The sequence below is a fragment of the Cynocephalus volans genome, chromosome 1 (genome assembly GCF_027409185.1).
Source record: "Cynocephalus volans isolate mCynVol1 chromosome 1, mCynVol1.pri, whole genome shotgun sequence".
NCBI classification, from domain to species: Eukaryota; Metazoa; Chordata; class Mammalia; order Dermoptera; family Cynocephalidae; genus Cynocephalus; species Cynocephalus volans.
In genome coordinates, this window is record NC_084460.1 from 5,013,768 (window position 1) to 5,041,581 (window position 27,814).

Sequence of the window (27,814 nt, forward strand, 5' to 3'; positions counted from 1 at the left end):
ATTCTAGTGTTTTTCAGAGTTTTAAATTATGAACTCTTGGTTTTAAATCTATTAAAAAAATAAAAATAAAAACAAAAAAACCTGTTGCTAAATCAACCCCAGACCAATCAAATCAGAATCTCTGGGGTTTAGTTTCCTGGGTTTGGAATTTCTCATGACGTTCCCAGATTATTCTAATATGTGACTAGGGTAGAGAATCACCAGTGTAAGTGAAATCTGTAGAACAAATAAAAGGAGCACTGCTCTGCTTGGAACAGAAGGGTGAAGGTTGGGGATATCTGCTGGCTAAACTCTGAACATAGTTTGAAAAACACTGAATCCAGCCCCTTTTTTTGTAGATAAAAGAAACAGGCCCTGGGAGGCCCAGTGATTTCCTTAAGGTAGCTCATCTAGGTAGTCATTTATACCAGGAGATATGATTTGATTAAAATTGAGTAGACCTTGGTCTAAATGAGGCCAGCATCTTGGGCTTGATCATCACATGTATCTACTGGTTTTATTCAGAAGTTGTACCTTTAACTTTTTTGTCCATACATCTGCAAATGCATGCAATTTTTTAATGAAATAAGAGAACTGTGGATGAATGAGCTCAATGTAATGAAATTCCTGGTAACCAATTCAGTGAGAAACCATTCAAACTAATTTAAAGCCTTATAGATGGAGGGAAAATGACAGAAAACATATTAAGGGATGTAAGTAGATGCACTGGAGGTGTGAAGAGAATGTTACTTATATAATATCGTGAATATGAAAATATATTTATTAGTGTTAGGGAAGTAGCAAACAAAATAGGATAAGAAAGCACTTGAAAGAGATGGGGTTGATGGTAAATGGTTGGAGGATTGTGTGATAGAATAGTAGTATTAAATGAATGCTGTGAATTCAGTAGTGTTATCAGCTGGATCTGCAGTGTGTTGTACAGTTTTTAACAATAAAAAATTGAGAGTTCAAGAGTAAAGAACTTTGATTGGAGGAGGATAACTTTATGAGTGGGACACCTGGATGCTCTCTCTGTGGTTGTTGAATGAGGTTGTCTTATTAATTCATATAGTCATGTACCGCATAAAGACATTTTGGTTAATGACAGACTGCATATATGACGGTGGTCCTGTAAGATTGTAATAGCTATACTGTATAGCCTAGGTGTGTAGTAGGCTGTACCATGTAGGTTTGTGTAAGTATGCTCTATGTACACACAATGATGAAATCGCCTAATGACACATTTTTCAGAATTTATTCCTGTTGTTAAGTGACTCATGACTGTATTTATAAGCAGTAGTTTTAATGAAAGTATTAGTCAGTTTTCTGTTCCTTGTAACGGAATACCTGGAACTGGGTAATTATAAATAAAATAAATTTACTTTTTATATTTTTGGAGGCTGGGAAGTACAAGTCAAGGAGGAGCATCTGCTGAGGGCCACCTTCTTGGTGGGGACTCTCTTCAGAGTCTGAAGGTGCTAGGGTATCATGTGGTTAGAGAACAAGAGCATGCTAATGTGTCTTCTTCCTCTCCTTTTAGAGCACCAGTCTATTCCTGTGATAACCCATTAATTCATTAACCCATTAATCCATGAATGAATTAATTTATTGCCCTCATGATCCACTTACCTCTTAAAGGCCCTATTGTTCAAATACCATATTGGGGATTAAGCTTCAACATGAGCTCTGGAAGGGACAAACATTCAAGCCATAGTAAGTATACTTTGGAAGATTTTTGTAAAACTTTTCATGTATATTGATAAAACCTCTCCCTGAGGTGTACATTAGGAGATCTAGCTGACATTTAATTTTGTGTACTAATCAGGCTGCCTACATTTTGCTTATGTAGTAGAGATTCATGCAGTACAATATATTGAAAAGCAAGTTGTGAAATATGCTGTACTGATCAGGAATCAGTTAATCTTCTGCAGTGGATTACCTGTTTTATTCTGTCAGTTACTTAGTGTAGTTGCTTTCATTCTGATTTGTTTAATAACTAGGTTTAATTTTTATTGGAAAGCACGTTGCTAAAACTGTTGTCTTGAAAAAAGATGTGAATGATTTTGGCTGGCCTTTTCTGGTTTACTGATGTTCTTTATATATTCTTTGTTAGTTTCTCCTCCAGAGAGAATTATTTATATAAATAATTTAGTTTGATTTCATCTTAATTAAAAAAATTTTTTTTGGTGGTAGTTTATGTGAAAGCACCTTAAACAATAGCACTGTGCATGAGCGCTTTCCGGTAATTCAGTGAGGTCAGGGTCTCTTTTTACTTTCCCCATATATCACTGCTGTGGGTTGATTGAATTGTGTCCCCCAAAGTCCATATATTAGAAGCTCAATTCCCACTGTAACTGTTGAGGGTGGGAAATCCTATTATGGTAATTGAATTGTAGGACCATGCCATAGCGAGTGGATTAAAATTGGTGGTCAGGGGTATGGTTTATAGGGCTTTGAAAGGAGCATGAATGAGGAGGTTAGTCTCTCTCTGCTCTGCCATTTTCACAATGTGATACACTGCTGTCACTGCTGCCACTACCAAGATCCTTACTGCATGTGTTCCCTGGACTTTGGACCTCCCAGCCTCTAAAACTGTAAGGAATAAATTTTGTTTTCTTTATAAATCACCCAGTTCTGTGTATTTTGTTATAAGCAACAGAAACAGACTAATACAATCACTGTTCCTTGCCTTTTCCTTTTTTTCTGGAGGAAAGGGAGAAAGAAAAAGAAGAAACATTGTTATAGCTTCTGATAAGCTTTGTGTACATAGTGACTTCAGTGTCGATGCAGCTTTGCCGGACACAGACATTGGCCCCTGTCAACTTTACAATGCATGTTGCAGCTGAATGCCAGCAGGGATTCCCTTCTGACAGCCAGGCTTCTTGCCTCCAGTGTGTGTTCATTCAGCAGAACCCATTCCCAATAATATCATTGCCAGGATTAGCTGTTAACACTTTCATAGCTGATTCCTATCACCTAACTCTTCTTTCTTTACCCTTCTTTCTGGCTGATTCACCTACTTTTATTTTAGTGACCAAATTTGGGAATCTTGTGCACTTTTGTTGCAAATGCTTGAATCTTTTGGGTTTTACTGCTGAGTATCCTCAAGCTAATTACTAAGGAATTGGTTTTTTTAGGATCCTTTTGCTGGTTGATTTTATTTTAAAGATTTTTTAAGAAGTAATTTTGATGTAATTTTTAATGAAATGAATCTCTTTAATCCTGACATTGCTTAGTGTGATATTCTTACTATTGTGATTTGTGGTTCGGGATACTATCTTCTTTTATTTCTATACTTTTCTTCCTTCCTTTCTCTCTCTGCCTTTCTTCCTTGTTTATCCCAATAGTACTTGATGCTTAAATTAAGAACTCGTTTCTAGAAAAGATCCTCTAGAGAATTTAATCTTATCACTTCTGTTGAGAAGACAGCATCTATATGGTCACTCGTCATGTGACGCTTCCTGTGATTTGTTGCAGCTTCATTGTCTTCTGCTGTCTTGCTCATAAATAGGAAAAGAGAGATCTTCAGGATGTGGGAAGCCAGTTCAAACCAATTTAAAGCCTTATTGATGGAAGGTAAAGGACAGACAACATATTAAAGAATGAAGGTAGATGCAGTGGATGTGTGAAGAGAATACTATAACATCCTAAATCTGAAAATGCTTATCAGTATACTTAGGAAGTAATAATTAGGAAGGCAGCAAGGTAAGATAGGTAAAAACCACTGATTCAGCCAACATTTTTTCTTTTCTTTTTTTATTTTAAAGATGACCAGTAAGGGGATCTGAACGCGTGGCCTTGTTATTATCAGCACCACACTCTCCCAAGTGAGCCGAGGGCTGGCCCCTTTTTTTTCTTTTTTTGAGGGTCATCTGTGTACCAGGCATGGTGCTGTGTGGTATAGGAATTAATACCTTCAAAAGGCTCATAGTTTGATGGGGAAGCTAAACAGATAAAAATGATAATGTGATGTAAGTACAACAATAGAGTCAGGTACAGAGAACATGGGGAAGCAGAGGAAGTTCACCTCATTCAGCTTGGGGAGTTAAAACAGGCTTTCCAAAGGAGAGGATGCCTGGGCTGAGAAGGAAAGGACAAGTAAGATTTAGCTAGGAGTGAAAGAGAGGGAAAGGGCTGAGGAGACTGCATAAATAAAGGTTAGGGGGTAAGCAGTAAATAGCATGGGGGCTCGTGTAACTGAAAGCTATTTGGGGTTTCTAGAACTTGTACTACAAGCAGTTTATCGTTACTTGAGTTGCTGATTGTCTTGAGGAACTCATAGTGTACAGAATGTATTTATGACATTGGGACCTCCCCATTGTGATAGCATTTTCATTTATTCTTTAACGTCCATTCTGGATTGTGCTAGCATAAAGATAGCCTATGTCTATTGCTCATATAAACCTGCTGTCGAAATTCTGATGCTCCCCAGGGACATCTTGCCACTTAGATTTATGTCAGGGTTCTCAGAGCACAGAGATAGATGCTCGTATTTTTCCTGGATTCAGTAGCAGAGAGTAATTGTTAGAGTTCTGGTACAATTGCTTGTTCGTTTTCTTGACTCTGACATCTTTTTTAGAGGAGAATAACCTTCCGCATAAGCTCAAGGTAAAGGGTGAGAGAATGTTAAATAATCTATCCGTTTGAGTTCTTATGTGGTTCTTTCTTGCATTTTAGTGAATCTCTTGCTGGTATTTAGATCAGTCTGAGAATTTTGTTTTGGTTTAGTATTTGAGAGCTTACAGTGTGCTTTGCCATACAGAAAATAAATTCCTGTTATCAGATGAAAGAACACTGGACTAACAATCTGGAAAAATGAATGATCTTAGAGGCTCTTCCTCTGTCTGAGTCTTTGAGGTTCAGACTCATTACTTACCTAATTTCCTTTTCTAAAATGATAGAAATTAGAACACTTTCTTTTCATAGAAATATGTTAAGATTCATGAGTCCAGCTCATACTGATATTAAAGTTTCTAAACTTCATTTGAATATATTGCATGTAAAATAAGTGCTTTATATGTGTCCCTTTTCTCTTTCTTAATGATGTTTTAATTTAAAATTTGTGATAGGATATAGTGCTGGTTAGTGAGTGTGTGTGTGTGTAACTATTGTGTTTTACCAATTTGTAAGCTTTAATTTTGGACAAGAACTCTCTCCTGTACTTTTTGTGTGCTGTGTATAATACTGAAACTGTGAAAGATTCTTGCTGACTATTAATTATCTGAAAATGCTTCCCTTTGTTTCAGGTCAAATATTGAATAAACCTAGAGTATATAATTAACATTTTTATTAGGGTTCTGTTTTATATTTTGGCCAGTTTGGATTTAAGATAGAATTACGTGTATTGGCCAGTGTAGAAACAATTATTACAGAATGAGTAATTCACTGTTATTATTTTTAAGGAAAGAGATATAACTTTCCAGATATTTGAGTTGCATCTACTATACTTTGGTCATTTACTTTCAAGATAGTTTCTCAAAATTTGTTTTTGTCAGTCTTTTACGAGAAAATTTGAGCACTTAATGCAAGTACTGTGCTGTGCCCAGGGTGAAAAGATGACAGCTCCAAGTGTTTATTGAGACAGATACAGAGTGATAAATTGCAGATTAGTCTGGTAAGTGCTATTCTAGGGATATGTATACAGTGCTGTGGCAGCACAAATGGGAACATCAGATAGCCTGAAGAGGCTGGAAGCTTGACTCAGGTGACTTAAGTAAGAATTATAAACACTTCTGTATCTTGCATTAATAAAGCTTACTTAATGTATGCATTTCCATGTTTTAGAAAAAATTGTTTAATGTACCATTTATAATGGGGTACAATACTAGTATTTTCTGTGACTTTGGTCTTCTTGATAAATGGTGCTTTGAGTTCTCTGTGATATATTTATACTGATGACCACTTTCATGTATACTCTTTTTCCCTGACTAAAAATATCTCTAGACTACATAGTTCTGTTATTTTAGGAATCAGAATAAACTAGGTCAAAGTGTTCTCTTGTTCCAAGAAACTAATGATAGTTTATTTGTAAGAATAAAAGCCTCAGAACAGCTTCTGTTATTTATTTAAAATATATGAAGGGTTGTGGTGATTTGTCATTTTTGTAGATGTATTATTTTTTTAATAAAAGTCATTATTTAAGACTGTCAGATATTTAAGAGTTTTCATAACTGTTTCTCACAATATTATATCATTTTGTTGAGATACAGCTTGGTGTAATAATAGCCCAAACCTTGGAGTAAATTTTAGGCAAGTACTTTTCTGTCCTTTCAAGATCAAGCTGAGTGAGAGTGAAAAGTAGACAAGTGGGTGTCAGTTTAAAATCTGGAGTGCCAGGAGCAGAATTCCCAAAGAGAAGTTCTCCTAATGTCTTATAACTGAGATCTTTCCACTAGATTCAATGTATCTATTTTTGGTTGATCATTATAAATGTCTATGAGATATGGGAATATGCTTACTTTATCTTCTGTGTGAATATGCTGGAAAAAGAGTATCCTGGCTTCTCGACTGCTTGTTTTGTCTTCTTCCAGTGGAGTTGGCAGGAATTTTTATAAAGCAAAGCTAGCATTATTGTAGCCTAAAGAGGGAACATTGATTTATATTTCAATGGAGAAAATAGCTGTGTAACCTTCTAGGCTATCAGTTAGAGCATTGTGTATGGGTGTGAGCAGAGCTGAAGAAGTAGACACGTTAGTAGTTATAGTTTCTTTATTCACCAAAATAGTAGTTGCTGTACTAGACAGTCATTCGTAGTAAGGTGTATGTGAGACTGTTAGCTGTAGCCAAGATGTATTTCTCCTGACTTGAATGAATGAATGATGAATGTTCAAAAAAGGAGTAACAATCATACCTAGAAATCAACTTTCCTGTTGAATTTAACTTCTGATATTTCCCTTTGGGAAAAATTCACTCAGGAATGTCTGGAATTTTTTTTTTTTTTTTTTGACTTCCAAGGATAAAGAAGAAACTAGGCTTCAGAGATTAGCATTTTGGTATATCTTTTTATTGAGGATCTTGAACTCCAGCAACTGTTAAGAATCTTTAAAAGATGATGCTGGCTGTTAAATGCATTTTAAAAATTTTATTCATGAATGAAAATACCTGATAATTTCAGTTTTTTATTGTAAGTTTATTCTTGGTAAGAAAAAACAATGCTTTTGAAGAGTTTGAAGACCACCAGAATTGGAAGTTCACTACTTGCTAAAAGCATAATACTGAAAGTAAAACTATAAAGGAAAAGGTTGATGTGTATGCATTAAAAAAAATCTCAACTTAAAAGCTAACACAAGCAATGTTAAAAGAGAATGATAGACTTGGAAAAATATTTGTAACACACACAGCTTGTGAAAGATTATTTTCGTATTATAAAGAGCTTTTAAAATGGATTAGGAAAAAATGTCTCAATAACAAAATGGGCAAAAACAAGAACAGATGAGTCACAAAAGAAAGAATATAAAGTGCCAGTAGATAATGTGAATAGATATTCAACCTCACTTAAAATAAAAGAAATATTAAAAAAGGGCTGGCTGGTTAGTTCAGTTTGTTAGAGTGTGGTGTTATAACTCTGGGGTCAAGGATTTGGATTCCTGCACCGACCAGCAACCAAAAAAAAGAAATGAAAAGAAAAAAAAAAAATTCAGATACTCAAAATTGTTAAATTATCAACAGTTTGGGGAAATGGCCTCTCCCAGACATTGTTTGGTGGAAGTTTAAATCTCTACCCATCCTTTTAGAGATAATTTTAGTATGTATAGTTTTTATTTTTTTTGCTGCTGGCTGGTATGGGGATCGAAACCCTTGAACTTTGTGTTATACCATTGTGTTCTAACCAACTGAGCTAACCAGTTTCTTCATCCCCAAGAAAAATTTGGATACATGTACAGATACACATATGAAGTTGCCTCTTATAGTGAAAAATGAGAACCAACCTAAATATTTATCAGTAGTTACAAGTACATTATTTAATATCCATAAGTGGAATTTTATGGCAGGCATCTTCCTTCCCACCAATTTTTTTTTATTGTGGTAAAATGCATATAATGTAAAATTTACCATCCTAACCATTTTCAAGTGTAGTTTAGTGCCATTAAATTCATTAATGTTGTGAAACCATCACCAACATCCGTCTCTAGAACTCTTTTCATCTTTTTTTTTTTTTTAAGTAGCTTTTTGGTTCATTTAAAATTTATTCTCATGCATATATAAAATCATTCAAGTTTGATGTTGTCCATTATTGAAATGACACAAATTATTATTTGGCTCAAAAAGTTCGACTCAATACATTTACTGAGAAATTATGGGCAAAATGATTTGTGGAAATAAAAAGCTGAGAATGGTGCAGTTTCTCCCATCAAGAAACTCCTCATATATGTCTCAGAATCACTGGTAAAAACCTAATTTAATTAGAAGATAAATGCTTAAAAAAATAGTAGCAGCAGCAGTTAGTACTTTTGGGTGATGTCATATGCCAACCGTCATTTGATGTTCTTTACATACATTCTTTAATGCTCACAGCAACCCTGCAAGACATAATACATACATTATTTTTATTTTCTCTACTGAGAAAACGGGAGCTCAATTACTCTTGCCCCAAGTCACACAGGTAGTGAGCACCTGAGCATGCAGGATTTAGAACCAGGTTTGCCCTGCCTCTAAGTCCAAACTTTTTTTTGCATATCATAGTTTAATACCCTTAAAGCAAAGTTCTCCAAAAACAGGTCTTAGGGAGTTCAGGGACCTCTGCAAACTGTCTGAAAAACTTTGTATGGCTATGAGTATGTGAACTTTTGCGAGAGAGAGAAATTTTAAGAGAGAAAAAATGAAGGATGTTCAGACACATCATCATACACATCATCATACCCGCAAAATATAATCATCTTAAAACACCTTCTCAGTGATGTGCATATAACAGTGCTTTATAAAATGCGAAGTGCTGTAAAAAGATTAGTTATTATTAAAAAATCAATGGACGGTTTAAGATTAAGGTGAAAACATAGTCCACATTAAGTTTTAGACAGAAAAAATGGAAACAATCACTGTAGCCTTTATACAATGGGTGTTTTTTATTTCTGTAAAATACTACCTCAGTTTAACTGGAGGCTTACAGAGTATATCGCCATCATGATTTTAAGGACCTCAAAACTAAACGTTCTCATTGTTTGTGTCCATTAACCAACTTCTCCCTAACCTCCCCTTCCCCCTCTCTAGTAAATTACAGTTCTATTCTCTCCTTCTGAAAGTTCAGTGTATTGTTGTGTTTGCCCTCTCCTCCCCTCCCCACTTTCCTTTGCTCCCACTTATAAGTGAGAACATGCAGTATTTCTCTTTCTATTATGCCTCGCTTATTTCACTTAACATAATTTTCTCCAAGCTCATTCATATTGCTGCGAATGGCAGAATTTCATTCTTTTTTATGGCTCAGTAGTATTCCATTGTGTATATATACCACATTTTATCTGGTCATTGGTGGATGGACAATTACTTTGGTTCCAGGCACTAGACAAGGATGCCCACTCTCACCACTCCTATTCAACATAGTGTTGGAAGTACTAGCCAGAGCAATCAGAGAAGAGAAGGAAATAAAGGGCATCCAGATTGGAAAAGATGAAGTCAAACTGTCCCTGTTTGCAGATGACATGATCCTATATATCGAACAGCCTAAAACCTCTACAAAAAAACTGTTGGAATTGATAAATGATTTCAGCACAGTAGCAGGATACAAAATCAACACACAAAAATCAGTAGCATTTCTTTTCTCCAATAGTGAACATGCAGAAGGAGAAATCAAGAAAGCCTGCCCATTTACAATAGCCACCAAAAAAATAAAATACTTAGGAATTGAGTTAACCAAGGAGGTGAAAAATCTCTATAATGAGAACTACAAACCACTGCTGAGAGAAATTAGAGAGGATACAAGAAGATGGAAAGATATTCCATGCTCTTGGATTGGAAGAATCAACATAGTGAAAATGTCCATACTACCCAAAGTGATATACAAATTCAATGCAATCCCCATCAAAATTCCAAAGACATTTTTCTCAGAAATGGAAAAAACTATTCAGACATTTATATGGAACAATAAAAGACCACGAATAGCCAAAGCAATGCTCAGCAAAGAAAATAAAGCTGGAGGCATAACACTACCTGACTTTAAGCTATACTACAAAGCTATAATAACCAAAACAGTATGGTACTGGCATAAAAACAGACACACTGACCAATGGAATAGAATAGAGAATCCAGAAATCAACCCACACACTTACTGCCATCTGATCTTTGACAAAGGCACCAAGCCTATTCACTGGGGAAGGGACTGCCTCTTCAGCAAGTGGTGCTGGGATAACTGGATATCAATATGCAGGAGAATGAAACTAGATCCATACCTCTCACCGTATACTAAAATCAACTCAAAATGGATTAAGGATTTAAATATACACCCTGAAACAATAAAACTTCTTAAAGAAAACATAGGGGAAACACTTCAGGAAATGGGACTGGGCACAGACTTCATGAATACGACCCCAAAAGCACGGGCAACCAAAGGAAAAATAAACAAATGGGATTATATCAAACTAAAAAGCTTCTGCACAGCAAAAGAAACAATTAAAAGAGTTAAAAGACAACCAACAGAGTGGGAGCAAATATTTGCAAAATATACATCTGACAAAGGATTAATATCCAGAATATATAAGGAACTCAAACAACTTTACAAGAAGAAAACAAGCAACCCAATTAAAAAATGGGCAAAAGAGCTAAGTAGGCATTTCTCTAAGGAAGATATCCAAATGGCCAACAGACATATGAAAAAATGCTCAACATCACTCAGCATCCGGGAAATGCAAATCAAAACCACATGGAGATACCATCTAACCCCAGTTAGGATGGCTAAATTCCAAAAGACTATGAACGATAAATGCTGGCGAGGCTGCGGAGAAAAAGGAACTCTCATACATTGTTGGTGGGACTGCAAAATGGTGCAGCCTCTATGGAAAATGGTATGGAGGTTCCTTAAACAATTACAAATAGATCTACCATACGACCCAGCCATCCCACTGTTGGGAATATACCCAGAGGAATGGAAATCATCAAGTCGAAGGTATACCTGTTCCCCAATGTTCATCGCAGCACTCTTTACAATAGCCAAGAGTTGGAACCAGCCCAAATGCCCATCATCAGATGAGTGGATACGGAAAATGTGGTACATCTACACAATGGAATACTACTCAGCTATAAAAACGAATGAAATACTGCCATTTGCAACAACATGGATGGACCTCGAGAGAATTATATTAAGTGAAACAAGTCAGGCACAGAAAGAGAAATACCACATGTTCTCACTTATTGGAGGGAGCTAAAAATTAATATATAAATTCACACACACACTTACACACATACACACACAAACCGGGGGGGGGGGGAAGAAGATATAACAACCACAATTATTTGAAGTTGATACAACAAACAAACAGAAAGGACATGGTTGGGGGGAGGGGGGGAGGGAGAAGGGAGGGAGGTTTTGGTGATGGGGAGCATTAATCAGCTACAATGTATATCGACAAAATAAAATTAAAAAAAAAAAAATTACTTTGGTTCCATATCTTGGCTATTGTAAATAGAGCTGCGATAAACATGGGAGTACAGGTTTCCCTTCTACATGATGATGTACCCATTCCTTTGGGTGTATACCCAGTAGCAGGGTTGCTGGATTGTATGGTATTAGAATTCTTTTCATCTTGCAAAAGTGAAACACTATACCTTTAAACAATAACTCCCATTCCCTCCTCCTCTTAGCCCCTGGCAACCACTGTTCTACTTTCTGTCTTCATAAATTTGAGGACAGTACTCTGGATATCTCATATAAGTGGAATCTTACAGTGCTTGTCTTTTTGAGATTGGCTTATTTCACTGAGCATAATGTCCTCAAGGTTCATCCATGTTGTAGCATGTGTCAGAATTTCTTTCTTTTTTAGGATGAAAAACATTGGCAGGCATCTTTTTTTTTTTTTTTTTGATTATTTTTTGAATGGGTAATACATCTATATTGTTCAAAATTCAAGAGGGGAATTGGGAGGAGGAGGGAAAAGAAGGGGATGGAGAGTGACTGCTGATGGGTAAGGGGTTTATCTTAGGGGTGATGAAAGTGTTCTAGAATTAGTGTTGATCGGTACACAGCTTTTAATATCCTGAAAACCACTTAATTGTACACTTTAAACAATTTGAGAATTACATCTCAATAAAGCTATTAAAATTCAAGAGGATTAAAATAAAGCCTTCTCATAGCTTGTCACTTAACTTTTCCATTTTTTAAACAGAAATTACTATCAATCGTTTCTTATATAACTTTCCAGAAATATTTTTATTTCTTATGAATATTCTATTTTTTCCTCCCCCCTTACGAAAGTGACAGCAAATTGATCACAATGTTCTGCACCCAAATAAGCATCTCTGAAGTCTGTTTCTTTTATTTATAGGTAAAAATATATCTTTAAAACTACATATGCGTTTAGCAAGTAGTGAACTTTCAATTCTGGTAGTCTTCAAACTCTTAAAAAGCACTGCTTTTTTTTTTTTTTTTTTTTTTTAAACCAAGAATAAAGGATTATATGCTTACTGTAGGAGATTTAGACAGTACAAAAAAGTATAAAGAAAAACGTAAAAGTCACACATTCCCAGGGATAGCTATTGCCTACCTCCTTTCAGACTTTTCTTTGCATGTATATACTTTTAAAAATCAGAATTGGGATTATCCTATACTTGTTATTATATAATCTTTTTTTACATGTATAAATAATATGTTGTGACCATAATATTTATCTATCTATCTCTGTATGCACATTGTTATTTTTAATTGATTCCTAGTATTAAATTGTGTGGGCATTTCTCATTTACTTAACCCATCATCTGTTAATGTCTATTTAAGTTGTTTCTAATTTTGTCACTATTGTAAACAACAAGTATCTTTGTGTAATACATCTTTGTACACTTGCCAAATCATTTCCTTGAGATATTTACTATGCTGCTGTTTTGTACTCTGCCAGAATTTTAAACAATGTATGTTTTTAAACATACACTACATAGATTTTCATTATATTATCAACTTTGTGAACAGGTAGTTATGGGTATTTAAACCCAGAAAGATGGCAACGTGTCTGAATTTCACAGCTAGTCAGTGCAAGAGCTAGAACTAAAAGTCATGTCTTCTAATCACAGTTTAGCGTTCTTTTAACTGTGCACACTGCTAGGCCTTGAATATAAGGAATGATCTTTTATTGTTGCATCTATATTCCTAAAAATAAGATTCTTGATATAACAACTTTTTGGAATTCTTTGTATAGTGTGCTGGAACTTACTTATCCATTCATGTTAAAAGTTCACATATCTTTGTTAGGGATACAAGCTAAAGATATGCCTTCTCAAACATTTTAGTAGTTTATGTGCATTAACATCTTCATTTAGTTATTCAACCATATTGTTTTCTTCCCCTGCATAAAAATTTCACACATTCTCTCTCTTTTTTTAAAGCTTCAAGTTATATTATTACTTTTGGGTAGTACTAGTTTCAGTGGACTGTGAGGATTGCTTTGGTTTGAATGCCAGCTCTTTCTTTTGTTGTGTGACCAGTTACTTAAACCTTTCTAAGCCTAGTGTCATCATCAATAAAAATGAAGTAGTAGTACATGTGTCGGGTATCTAAAATAGTCAGATTCACAGAATCAAAGAGTGTAATGGTACTTGCCAGGGGGTGGGGGAGAGGGAAATGGAAAGTCACTGATCAACGGGCATAAACTTTCAGTTAAGCAAAATGAATAAGCACTAGACATCTGTTGTACAACTTTGTACCTATAGTCAACAATACTGTACACTTAAAGTTTGTTAGGAGGGTAGAGCTCATGTTAAGTGTTTTTACCACAGTAAAATAAAAGTACATGTGTCATAATGATGATTAAATGAATTTAACATATAAAAAGTGCTTGGTATAATGTGGCATATACATACCACTCATTAAATGTTTGTATTATTTAATATTTATAATATATAATAATTTTGTGTTTTGATATCCGTTGTCTTTTTTGGTGAAATTTTTTGAATTAATGTGTTCATATTCCCGTAGATCTCCCTTATCTTCCCCCTCCCCTCAATTTAGTTCCTATGTAATCCCATTCATTAATTTTGACAGTGTCTTTGTTTTATCATGGCTTATTCAAAGTGAGGAGCTGCCATACTTATCTTGCTTCCTGTTGGTAATAAACACGAGTTAAATTATTGACATTTTGCAGATTATGTCAATCATATTTTAAGAAACTATAATACAGAATAAGGTGAATCCTAATTTGCTGAATGCAGATTTCTGAGAGCCCTTGCAGCTATTTTCGACTCACCCCAATCTGCTCTATTTTTGCTGCTTAAGGAGGAGAGCTGATTTGAAGTTTTCTTTTTGTCTTGATTCTAGCACATGCAGATGACAATCCAGGCTCTTCAGGATGAATTGCGGATCCAGAGGGACCTGAATCAACTGTTTCAACAAGATAGCAGCAGTAGGACTGGTGAACCTTGTGTGGCAGAGCTGACAGAGGAGAACTTTCAGAGGCTACATGCTGAGCATGAGCGGCAGGCCAAAGAGCTGTTTCTTCTTCGAAAGACCTTGGAGGAAATGGAACTGCGTATTGAGACTCAGAAGCAAACCCTAAATGCTCGAGATGAATCCATCAAGAAACTTCTGGAGATGTTGCAGAGCAAAGGACTTTCTGCCAAGGCTACCGAGGAAGACCATGAGAGAACAAGACGCCTGGCGGAGGCAGAGATGCATGTCCACCACCTAGAAAGCCTTTTGGAGCAGAAGGAAAAAGAAAACAATATGTTGAGAGAGGTGAGTGACCACTTTTTTAGTTGTTATGATTTATTGATTGCCTTTTTTCCCCCTGAATAATCAACACCTGGCCTAGATAAATTTGTGTGCTCTACTATTGGAAGGGAATTTTGTCTTTTGTATTTAAGTGCTTCACTGATTTCTCTTGATTTGCTCTCTTGTATGAGGTAACGTCATCTGGTATATGCTGGCTCAGTAACTTTCTGGGTAGAGGTTCATTTGTTGCTACAGGAGCACAGAATTTTCTTGTTTTGTTACTCATCTCTAGACTTATTATCATAGAGAAAGTGGAACAACACCAGTAGCTAACTGTTGCTCAATTTAAAAATGTTAATAAGTGAAAGCAAGTGATTGCCGTAGTTTACTTGTGCTTATAAAGTCCTGGACAGCAGTATTGAAAGTTTGCCCTGTGGTTTCCATGGAAGCTGTTGCCTTGCTGTAAAAGATACATGATAAAAATCATTTGCTGCCATGGAGGCACAGAATGATATAGAGACACACTGTTACTTTTTAGAGAGGAAACTCAGACTTTAGCTTACTTTTATGACTTGATAATTTTTCAATTTTCTAGGTAGTGCTTCATTTTAAGAAAGCATAAAGGAAGATTCATTTTACAGTGAATTAAAAAAATTAGCATATTTCTCTATGTGGTCAGATTTTAGATAACTCATACTTGGAGGGGGAAAAATCCCCAAACTGTGTTAATATGAATCTGAATAATAATTACTTTCTAAATGAAATGTGAGGAAAGGAGGTTAAAAAATGGCATATTAAAAAAAAAAAGGCATATTCCCAATGCAGCAAAATAGTAATTAAAAAAATATATCTAAATGCATAGTTTGTTCCGTAATTTCTCCTTTTATTAAAAATCTGAAATATATTACAGAGAGGGCATTTCTGGTTTTGGAGAACTTTATTATTTTTTTAAAACATGGTTTTAGTACACAGGAAATCCATTGTAGTTGATTGGTTATTACATTAGAAAATAGATTAGCAAAAACTTAAAATTGTACCTAGTGATAATTGTTAACTTTTGTTATGTATATGTTTCTAGTTATTTCTATTGTTTATATATTCTTTCATTATTTCTGTGTTTTTTTATTTCTCTTAAAAAGTTAGACTAGTGTAACATTGGCACTGTTCAGTGTAACTTTCTCTGATGATGGAAATGTTCTATATCTGCTCTGTCAAATATGGTAGCCACTAGCCAGCTACAAAGCAGTGAAGAAATGAATTTTAAATTTATTTAAATATAGCGAATTTAAAATTAAACTGAATTTAAAAAATGTAAACTTAAGTAAATACACGTTGCCTAGTGGCTATTGTGTTAGTGCTGTTATGCATAATATAAGTGCCTGCTTTTCTTAATAATTTGTGTGGCCATCTTTCTCTGTCAGTACTTATAGATGTTTGTAATTTCAAATGACTTTGTAATATTCCATTGCATTTATTTGAACATCTCTTATTGTTGAAAATTTAGACTATTAACTTTTCAGTATTTTACATCTATGCTGCATTGAATATCCTTAACCATATCTCCCTGTGCATTAATTAATTTTTTCTTTAGAATAATTTCCTAGAAAGGAATTTGCTCAATTAAAGGGTGTGTACATTTTCAAAACTTTAAAATAAACTCATCCTCCAGAGTTGTTGGACCAGTTTATCCTCACAGCAGCATGAACTGTGTTCTTATGATTAATCTGCAGCTATGTACATGTTATGCTCTTCAAATGACCGGACCGTATTGTTTTAGAGAATTTTCTATCAACTACCACATTACAGGCATATCCTGAGTTTTAGTTTACTTTAACGACTTTATATTTTAACAAGATAGCCTAGAGCCTAGTTAGAGATCACTGTTAGAGAAGTTCTGATAATCTCAGAGAGCATGCATCATGAAAACGATACCAGCATCAAGATGAACTGTTAATGTTAAAGTTTTGCTGCTGCTGCCAATTCTTTTTTGAGTTTTGGAGTTAATAAATGCTGAATAGTTACGGATTGTGGAAAGCCACAATGTTATTCTGGCATAGAACAATTGTAAATATGGTGAATTAAAAAAAAATGGTGGAGGGCTGAGCCTGTGGCGCACTCGGGAGAGTGCGGCGCTGGGAGTGCAGTGACGCTCCCGCCACGGGTTCGGATCCTATATAGGAATGGCCGGTGCACTCACTGGCTGAGTGCCGGTCACGAAAAAGACCAAAAAAAAAAGGTGGAAAAAACAATGTATTTAAGACCGAGTTTCAAATAGTAAGAAGCTCTACAAATATCGAGTCTCAGCTTATGTACATATTGTGGGAAGAAATATAGGTCTTGTCAGTGGTGACTTGAAATGATTGTTGATGTCATTACTAGTATCTGAAGAAAGGGAAAAAGAATCATGGGTTGGCAATACTGAGATATCAGTAGATTTTATTATTTATGTGATGATTATTGTCCATCTTTTGAAAAATTGGTATTTCAGCAATTCTCAGACTCAGTTTTTCCCATTTTAACAATATGAAATTGAGTTAAGTCTTATCCTGATGGTATCTTGCAATCTTTGTTAGCAAAGAAGCAGTCCTAATGTATTTGTTTGCCTGTGTATTCACAAATATGGTCATGGCTGTTCATTTTGTCATCACTTTAGTGAAGCTATGAGCATTGTTAGTATTTCACATGTTGACTTTGTTGTTCAGTATGTCTTCAGAAATATTCTGTGAATGAGCATCGAAACAAAGTTTCTGTGTGTGGAGAAAATGATGAAAACAGGTCATAATGATATGTGATTAAATTCTATGTTTAAATAAGTAAAGAAAAAAAACCCCAAAAACCTCTTGCAATCAGTATTAAATAAACATTCTAAATGATAAAGCTTTGTGTCATGATTTATCTGGAGGCATTTCCGCCATTACTTTACAGCATGTAAAACAATGGTGTGTGATGGTGTGTTTTACAATTAATGGCATATTATTAGATTTGATGATATATGGTAACATTAAAATGGCATTTGAATCTAGTAACATTTGTGATTAGTTTTTCATTTTGTTTATGAACATGATTCTGTAGATAGCAGGTAAATAGTTCTTGCCAAAAAACCCAAAGAGGAAGAAATAAAATTCCAATTAAGTATTGTATTTTGTTTGTACTGAAATCACATCGTTTGACTACTTATTGTTAGGTTTTGAATTGTTTTACTGTGTCACCTTTCCTTTGGTAGAAGAGAGATGACCTCTATTGGACAAACGCTGAATTACAGGCAAGACTTGGTTAGTCCTTGGGGCTTGGGCATACGAAGCTTTCACAAGCTTTACAGGTGATTCTGTTATACACCAAAGTCTGAGACCCAAACTTTGGTTTGTTCTCAGTCTTTTGGCAGAGCATACCTAAGCTGGCCATGGAATTTTTGGATCTTCAATCCTTATGCATCGTCTATAGACCAACTAAATAGTATATAGTTGGCCCTCCATATCCATGGGTTCTTTGTCAATGGATTCAACCAACCGCAGATTGAAAATATTTTTTAAAATACAACAGTGAAAAATAATACAAATTAGAAAATAGCATTTATATTGTATTAGATAGTACAAGTGATCCAGGTTATATGCAAATACTGTGCCTTTTTATATGAGACTTGAGCATCAGTGGATTTTGGCATCTGCCAGGGGTCCTGGAAATAGTCCCCTATGGATACCAACTGTATTTCAAACCTGTATGCGCTCCTAATTTTTAAAATATGGGTAAATGCTCTTGTGATGAATGAAATACAAATTTGTTTTAAAACGTGGTTGCAGTCTGCTAGGTTTTTTGTCTCTATTTCAATCAACAAACCTTGTTAGTACAACTTCTGTCACATTAGGGTTTGCAGAAGTGTTTGAGGTTAAAAGTGCCAATGTTTGAATAGTTCTAGGCTAGGAATTCTGAATCTAACTAGCACATTCGAGGGATGCCCATTGGTATTATTTGCAGTTGAAAGGTATAAGCAGAGGAGCTTGGGGCGGGGGGAAGGAAATAGAGACAAATAGACAAAATAGACAGTAGGAGGAATTTAAAAAGGAAAAGGGGTCACTAGTTAGTTTGGGCTTTTGTTGTGATTTGGAAAGTGAGAGCTGGTGTACACCTCACCTGTTCAAGTCATTCCTCCTCCCTTTTTGTTGTGTCGTTTGTTCCTCACTTCCATTTTGACAAGAAGACAGGTTTTCTCAGCATAATGCCATCACTGGAGTTGATAGAGGGTTACTGTACAGTGCTGCTGGACGCTGGCTGGGTTAAGATGCTAAAAAACAAATGAGGATACTTTCCGTTTGACCTCCCGTCTTCCTTTGTTTCCTTTGAGTTGTGAGTACAGTAAACACAGAACTTTGTGGAGGAGGGAATCTGTGAAGGGACTTCACAAACAATTTGGAGCTTCTACCTTTGAACCAAGGGTGCTAAAAGCTAAAATCTGAAACTCAAAAAAAAAGAAGTTTTAGCTATATTATTTTTCAGACACAAGTGCTCCTTTCTGACTGGTGTATAGGTAAATGTTGACTTACTTTTAAGAAGAAAGAAACTACTAAAGAAAAGGACAGACATGAAATTTGATGCCTAACATTTGTTTTCTAACTCTAGATTAGCCTTTATTCTTTAGTAAATTAAGGAGAGAAAAATGAACCCACTTTCTCCTGTCAAACACAGTTGACAGTATAACAAGATCCAGATAACTCTACCTCCAATGTAATTTTTTTGAATGAAAATTTTCAGGCCAATAGGAGTGAAATAAAGTGAGCAAATAATATATTCTACTTCTTACACTTGTTGGAATAGTGCATTCCCTTCTATTTCCAGAGTCTCCTGTCTTACTAACAGTGCATGAGTTGGAGGCTTCATGTGCTTAGAGGGAAAGGGGAGTTTATCTGCTCCCTGACTGCAAGATATGTTCCTAATGAGCTTTAATGTGCAGGCCTTTGAATGGAAATTTATGAGTGGTGGGTTTGAAAATGTCTTTGCAGGAAAGCTTTATGTCTGTAAATGGTATAAAAGGCATCCCAGTTCTTTATTGTATGCAGAGAAGGATTTTTTATTCAAATGGATTTATTTTGTTTATATTTTGCTTGGATGCTTGCTAGGGTTTAAAAATGAAATTAAAATAATTTTACCTTAAGGTGAAGCATTTTGAAATTACCTATTTGGAATTAGGTAATGGTGAAGAGGAAAAGTCGGATAAAATTAGTTGAAAATCTGAATTGTGAGAATTTCAAAGAAATGAAATTTTAATATTTTCAAGTAGATATAGAAATACAAAATAAGAAATGTAAAGTATATGTTACAGGATTTTATTAATAGATGCAGATAGTTTAAAATTAGTAGTATTCATTTTTAAAACACATTTTAAAGTTTTGCACTCATTTATTGAACAAATATAATTAAATATCTACTGTCTTCTCAATTAATCACTTTGTTTAAAGCGTGGAGAATAGATTCAGTGTGGACAAATTGGAGTCTGGGAAGAGGCTGCCAAGTTTGTTGTTCTAATGCAGGTGAGATATTTTTATGGCCTGAACTAATGTGTTAGGTGTTGGGATAGAAGAAAACAGATGAATTCAAGAGAGTTAGAAAACTTCTTTGGATACAATATAGAACAGATGCAGAAAATATTATAAAAAGTGTATAGCTTTATAAATTATAAAGTAAGCATTCTTGTAACCACCACCCAGGTCTAGAAATAGAACTTTAACAGCTACCCAGAAGTCCTCCAGGTCCTCCATCCCAGGCAAAGCTCTCTCCCTTTTCCATAGAAGTAATCACTATCTTGGCTTTTATGGTAATCATGCCTTTGCTATTTATTATATTTATCACATCTTATCCCTAGTATTATAATATTGTTATATTGAATCATATATATTAAGTTAATATAATTTCTAAGTATCATCCCTAAATATTGTGGCCTCTTTTTATTTTTCAAAAATATGCTTTAAATCTCTTAATTAAAAATTTCCCTTTAATTATTCCCCTCTTTTCCTTATATAGTTTAGCCATTTTTTAGCTTGTTAGCTGGAATGATAATTGCATTCTTTGTAATTTCTGTTTATTTCAATTGAATGACCTGTCTCCTTGTTATAGGTCATATTTTCATGCTTTGTGTGCCTAGTAATTTTGTGTATGTTTTTTTTAGTGGTCTAGTAATTTGTTATTGTATGATGGACATTATAGATGCAAGGTTACTGAGTGGCTGGATTATGGTGTCTTCCTTAATGAAGTAGTGTTTTGTCTTGCAAGAGTTAATTTACTTGTGGATTAACTTGATCTTTTCAAGACTTGTTTTAAAACTCTGTTAGGGTTGGTTTGGAGTAGACTTTCCTCTAGGGCTAAATTCTGTTCCTAAGGCTTGACATTTCTGGGGTCTCTACTAAATTCCTCTGGTGTTCTCTCCACTTTGGCCATTTGGAGAGTTTTTCCCAGTCTCATGAAAGTTTGGGTAGTTGCTCAACTCATAACTCCCTGATAGTTGTTCTTTCCCTGCTAGATCTTTGTGTGACCTTTTTGGAGTCTTGTCCTATGCATGCATAGCTTAGTATTTGGCCAGGGACTCAAGGGGACTCCTTTCAGAGGGACACTGTTGCTTGTATGGCAAGCCTTTTTCTCAGATTATTCTGCTCTGCAAATTTCCCCTGCCTTGAGGAGCCTTACCCTGTTGATCTGTTCCCTGAGCTCTGCAAGTCTACTCTTTTCTGTTTGGACTCCCCCTCCTTGTGTCACATTTCAGATTGCAAGTCTGGGCATCACCTTGTTTGTTTCTTTTCTCTCAAGGATTATTGCCCTGTACTGCTTGTTATCCAGTGTTTGAAAATAGTCATTACATGCATTCTGTCTAATTTTATAGTAGTTTATGACAGGAGCCATCTTGTATCTTTTACTCCCATTATGGTCAGGTCGTGCTGATATTGTAGGGAGAGAGAAGAAGTATGATGAGATATTGATCGAAGGATTTAAAGCAGATTAGTTTCCTGATTTGTTGATGTTTTTATCAAGATCACTCTGGTACTCTTCTGAAAATGGACAAAGGAAATGGATGGAAACTAACTAGAGGATGTTGAAGTCATCTAGGCTTAAACTAGACTGGAAATGGAGTGAAATGGATAGATTCAATGAATATTTTGGTGGTAGAACAATTAGTACTGCTGTTGAATTTGTTTTGAGAAATGAAGATCGGGAAGAATGAAAAGAGATGCTCTTGGGTTTGGCTTGAGCCACTGGATGGCAGTGCCACTTAATGAGATGCGAAAGACTCATCTCTCATCAGACTCATCAGATGAGGGGCAAGGCTGAGAAAGAGAAAATCGAGAGGTTTTTTTTGGATAAAATTAGTTTGAGTTACCTTTAAGACATCTAACTAGAGATTATCACACGGGCAGTTGGATATGAGTCCTGAAATCAGAGCAAAGGGCAGTGTTCACTGAAACTTGAATGTGTCCCCCAAGTTTTATGTATTAGCAACTTAATCCCCACTGTAACTGTTGAGGGTAGGAAATCCTATTATGGTAATTGAAAGATGGAGCCTTGAACAGGTGATTAGATTGCAGTACTGTGCCATAGGGAACAGATCAAAAATGGTGGTCATGGGTATGGTTTGGAGGGCTTCAAAAAGAGAGTAGAGTGAATATGGAGGTTAGTGTTGCCATCTCTTTCTGCTCCACCGTTCACAATGTGATTCTCTCCTGTCACTTTTGCCACCACCAGGGCCTTAACCAGCTGTGTTCCCTGGACTTTGGACTTGCTAGCCTCTGAAACTGTAAGCAATAAATTTCATTTTCTTAGAAATCATCCAGTTCCGTGTATTTTGTTATAAGCAGCAGAAACAGACTAATACAGGCAGACCTTGAAATCACCAGCATCTCCATTGTATTTTAAACCATGTAGTAGATTAGAGAGTTTAGATAGATAAAAGGGTTAGGACTGATCACCTGGTCACTATAGTATTTGTAACTCTAATTTACAAGGAAGAACCTGCAAAGGAAACAGAGAAGGAACAACTGGAGAGAGAAAAACAGTAGAGTGTGGTGTTATAATGGTCAAGAGAAAGCCAGTGTTTAATAGGGAGTGAGCCATTGCTTTGAATGTCTCTGAGAGTTCTAGGAAGATGTATTCAGAAATGTGTTCATTAAATGTGGCAACCTGGAATTCACCAATCAGTCTTTTTTTTTTTTTTGACGGGTAAGGGGATCGGAACCCTTGGCACAGTGTGGTCTGCACCACGCTCAGCCATTTAGCACACCAGCCATCCCTATATAGGATTCGAACCCACGGCCTTGGCGCTACCAGCACCGCACTCTCCTGAGTGAGCCACAGGGCAGGCCCCCCCAATCAATCTTGATGAGTTGCTTCTATGGAGGGGAAGAGCAAGAAGCCAGATTAAGCAGCTTTTATGAGTAAAGGGATCTTGTACGTCTGAAATACGTTACAATAAGTAAAGTATTAAAACAAAAAGTGAATGGGAGAGGAGGGAGAGGTAGCTGGTATAGGGTAGCATTCTTCAGGCTCTGGGTATTTGTACACATTGGAGTTCACAAAGACTCTCTACTGGTATGTGGGCAGTACACAGGGCAGTTCCAGATTCTCAGCGGCCATTCGTCATTTTTTGCATTTCAGTTGGCTGCGAAGACATCTGTGAGTTCTTCTTTCTCTTTCATGATTGCACTTTGACCACTCTAACTCCTAGTTATTCTTCAGCTCTCATGCATTCCTTAGGAAACTTTACAAGATTCCTAGAGTAGGTTACGTTCCCTCTAATTATTGTGTTATAGTACTGTGCATGTTTTCTTTGAAACAGTTTTCACATATGAATTATATAGTTATTTTAAAAATATTTTTTATTTGACAAATATTTGAGTACTTCCATTGTGCTTAGGTATTGTTCTGGGTGCTTGGTATACATCAGGGAACAAACAAGAAAAAAATCCCTGGGATAGGAGACATTAAACAGCAAACATAATACATAAGTAATATGCTATTAAAAAGTGATAAATGCCAAGGAGAAAAATAGAGCTTGGTTAGGGAAACTAGAAGTGTGTTAGAGGCAAACTGCAATTTTAAATAGAATAATAAGGATAGGCATCCTTGAGACTTTGATGTTTGAACAGATTTTTATAGTTAAGGGAAGAAGAGATACCCAAGCAGAGGTAACAGTGAGTACAAAGGCCTTAAGTGAAGGGCATGACTGATACATTGAGGAAAAGCAAGGAGGCTAGTCTGGCTGGAGCAGATTTGGCAAGGGAGAGAATTGTAAGAGACGAGACCAGAGAGGTAATGAGGCCAGATCACATGCGGACTTCTAGGTTAGTGTAAGGACAGTGACTTTTACTGTGAGTGAAACAAGAAGCTTTTGAGTATTGCAAGCATGTTTTGACTTCTATTTTAAAATGATCACTCTAGCTGCTCTGTTATGAAGAGGGAGATCAATTTTGGGATGTGTATTAGATATATACATTGAGATGCTAAGAAAGCAATGGCACATACAAGTATGGATTTCAGCAGGAGGTAAAAATTTGGGAGTTATCAGTATATGTGGATGATATTGAAAGTTATAAGACTAGATAACACTAAGGCCATGAGTACAGATGGAGAGGAGAAGAAGACAAAGGACTGATACCTGGGGCTCTAAGGAGCTGGTAAGAAAAGGAACCAGTAAGGTAGGAGGAAAAGCTTAGAGTGTCATGTTTAGGAAGACAAGGGAAGGAAGTATGATAAGGAAAAGAGATTGAGCAATTGTGTCAAATGCTGCTGATAGATCAATAAGATGTGGACTAAAGATGAGTCTGGGTTTTAGCCATGTGGAGGTCATCAGCGACCCTCAATTGTGTAGATGATTGTTTGATTAACATCTATTTTTCATGCTAGACTAAAAGTTCCATGATGAAAGGGACCAAATTTGTTATTTTTCACCTTTCTGTCTCCAGAACACAGGATAGTTCCTGGAGTTAATATGTAGGATAAATACATAGGTCTCTGAACTTCTGGGAAGACCAGAGAAATGGGCTCAGAAGTTCCATAACCAAGAACAAGGCATAAAATCAGTCATGTTCCTACATTGGTTTGGTGAAGACAGTGCTGCTGTCGCTGCTTGGCACACGGCACAGCAATGTGTTCCGCTCATGCCACTGACGTTGCTTACTACCACTGGAGCCTCTGCCACTGCTGAGTCTGGAAGCTGAGATAGTTGCCGCCTGTGTCACGCGTCGCCAGAATTGTCTCTAAATATTCATGTCCCTGCTTCTTCATGTCACAAGATTCTGTTTCAAAGTATGTGGTGAATGTGTCTGTTTGGGGTGATTAGGTCATGTATCTAGCCTTTAATTACAAGAAACGATGGGAAAACAAGTATGTAGCATTTTCAGTTTCTATTGTGTGACTCTGCCTTTAGATGTGGAGTCCTCACACATGTCTTTGTCAGATATCACATGGCAGGAAAGAGTGACATATATCCACTGTTGGGCTGGAGAACTAGATTTTGCAGGTTATACATGGAAAGGTAATAGTTGAAACTGTGGGACTGGGAAAGGCTGCATTGGATGGTTGTGTGTACAGGTTGTTCACCAAACAAGATCTTCCTGCTGATGGAGCAAGTGGGGCCTAAAATTCAACCCATGCTTCATGATGAGGTTACATCTACCTCAGCGGAGTAGTTTTTTCTAATTCCCATGAAGTTATACCCTGTGGGTTACTGAAGGCCCTGGATGGGGGCTATAGAACTGAGAAGAGTTCCAAGGACAGGCACTTAGAAAATGTCTGTCTGAGAGTAGGAGAGGGAAAAGAGCAGAGAATAGCATTTTGAGCTAGGATAATTCTTAATGAAGCCAGTTGAAAGTCTTAAAGATGTTCCTCCTTTAACACTCTCTATAGTTAAAAAAAAGTTGGCTGCTATGATGGAGTTCAGAAAAGATTTGAACTGACAGCAGCCATTAGGCTTAGCTTTATTTGATATTTTAGAGAGAGTGGTCCAATAGAGAGATGAGATTGGAAACTGGCTGATCATTCATTCACTTCATCTAACAAAGGAGGAACAGATGTGGAGGAGAGATGAGTTTTAATGATCCTTTACGTGTCAGACAGAGTCAGGAATACAGAAGACAGTTTCTACCCTTAAAGAGTTTGCAGTTTGGTATGTTAGAGAAGAAAATTATTGCAAATGTAACATGGTAAGTGCCAAAGGAGGGCTGTGGCATGCTGTATGAGAAATAAGAGGAGGTGCACATAATTCAGCACAAGAGTAGGAAGAGGTCATACAGTTTCCTTTTTAGCCAATTCATGAAAGTTTGGTAGCCATTCATTTTTCATTCATTCAACATTCATTCTTTAAATATCTATTAAGCACTTACCAATATACCAGCTACTGTTCTAGACACTTTGGATCTGTCAGTGAATGAATGAAACAAAGATCCTGCCCTTGTGGAGCTTACATTCTTATAGAGGGAAATAGAAAATAAACAGTACACATAAAAAATGAATAAATCATATAATATGTTAGAGGATAAGTACTGAAGGATAAAGTAGAGCAATGTAAAGGGGAAAGGACATATGGGTTCTTTTTCGTCTGTGTTAAATTTAAAAATAGGGTAGATTATACTGAGAACATTGAATTTTAATCTTATTGTGAAAAATTGAAACATACACAGAAATAGTGAGAACAGGATAATGAACCTTCACTCAGATATACCAGTTACCAAAATTTTGCCACACTTCCTTCAAGTATCCTCTTTTTTCTTCTTTTCTTTACCAAAGATTTTAAAGCAAATTCCTGACATGATGTCATTTTATCCCTACAGATTTTAGTATTCATCTCTAAAACATATGGGCATTTCCTTGCATAACTACAATGGTATTATCACAACTAGTAAACCAATAATATAGAAAAGACATTTGAGCCAAGACTCGAAGGAGGTGAAGTCTGCTCCTACCAGCTTGGGGAAGAGACTTCAGGCAGCTAGAGCAAAGGTCATAAGGAAGTGGAGCATGCCTAGCATAGGAGGGGTCTTCAGAAAGTTCATGGAACATGTGTAATTATGAAAAAAACATGCATGAATTTCAAAAATTTTTTGCACCAAAATAAACTTGTACTAACTTGTTATAACATCTTTGAATGGGATCTACTTTGAGGCACTAAGGAGGACAAGACATCATTTTGAAAAGAGCAACATGAATTTTCAAAGTGAAGCAAGAACAAACATCAAATTTATGTTGAAGCTTGGATAGAAGAATGGTGAAATCACTGATCCTTTATGAAAAGTTAATGGGTACAGTGCCTCAAATAAAGCAGTAGTTTGCAAGTAGATAACTTGTTTTAAGAAGGGACAAGATGATGTTAAAGTTGAAGTCTGCAGTGGCAGAACATCCACACCCATTTGCAAGAAAAAAATTAATTCTGAAGAGGACTGATGATTAACATTAGAAGCAGTATCCAACACCACAGACATCTTAATTGGTTCAGCTTACACAATTCTGACTGAAAAGTTACACTTGAGCAAACTTTCTGCTCGTTGGGCACCAAAACTGTTACACCCAGGTCAGCTGCAGACAAGAGCAGAGCTTTCGATGGAAATTTTAAACAAGTGGGATCAAGATCCTGAATAATTTCTTTGAAGAACTGTAATAGGAGATGAAACATGGCTTTACCAATACAATCCTGAAGACAAAACACGATCAAGTAATGGCTAGCAAGAGGTGGAAATGGTCCAGTCAAAGAAAAAGTAGACTGGTCAAGAGCAAAGGTCATGGCAACAGTTTTCTGGGGCAAAGAACAATAACATCTGGTTATTATGATAGTGCTTGGAGAAAGTTAGCCAAAGCTTTTGCAGAAAAACACCTGGGAAAGCTTCATCAGAGAGTCCTTTACCACCACAGCAATGCTTCTGCTCATTCCTTTTGTCAAACAAGGGGAATTTTGTGAGAGTTTCCATGGGAAGTCATTAGGCATCCACCTTACAATCCTGATTTGACTCCTTCTGACTTTTTTGT

General features: G+C 36.1%; 1 protein-coding gene across 15 annotated transcripts in view; it reads left to right on the top strand.

Moving 5' to 3' along the window:
* Positions 1–27,814, top strand: part of ERC1 (ELKS/RAB6-interacting/CAST family member 1) — a 523,885-nt gene that overhangs the window by 70,037 nt on the left and 426,034 nt on the right. For all 15 annotated transcript variants that reach the window (XR_010022659.1, XM_063087326.1, XM_063087318.1 and 12 more), the window contains one exon: positions 14,429–14,845. Coding sequence is in view for 14 of the 15 variants with exons in the window: in XM_063087326.1 (XP_062943396.1) it covers positions 14,429–14,845 (417 nt within the window). In the remaining variant the exon portion in view is untranslated. The remainder of the gene's footprint in view (positions 1–14,428; positions 14,846–27,814) is intronic.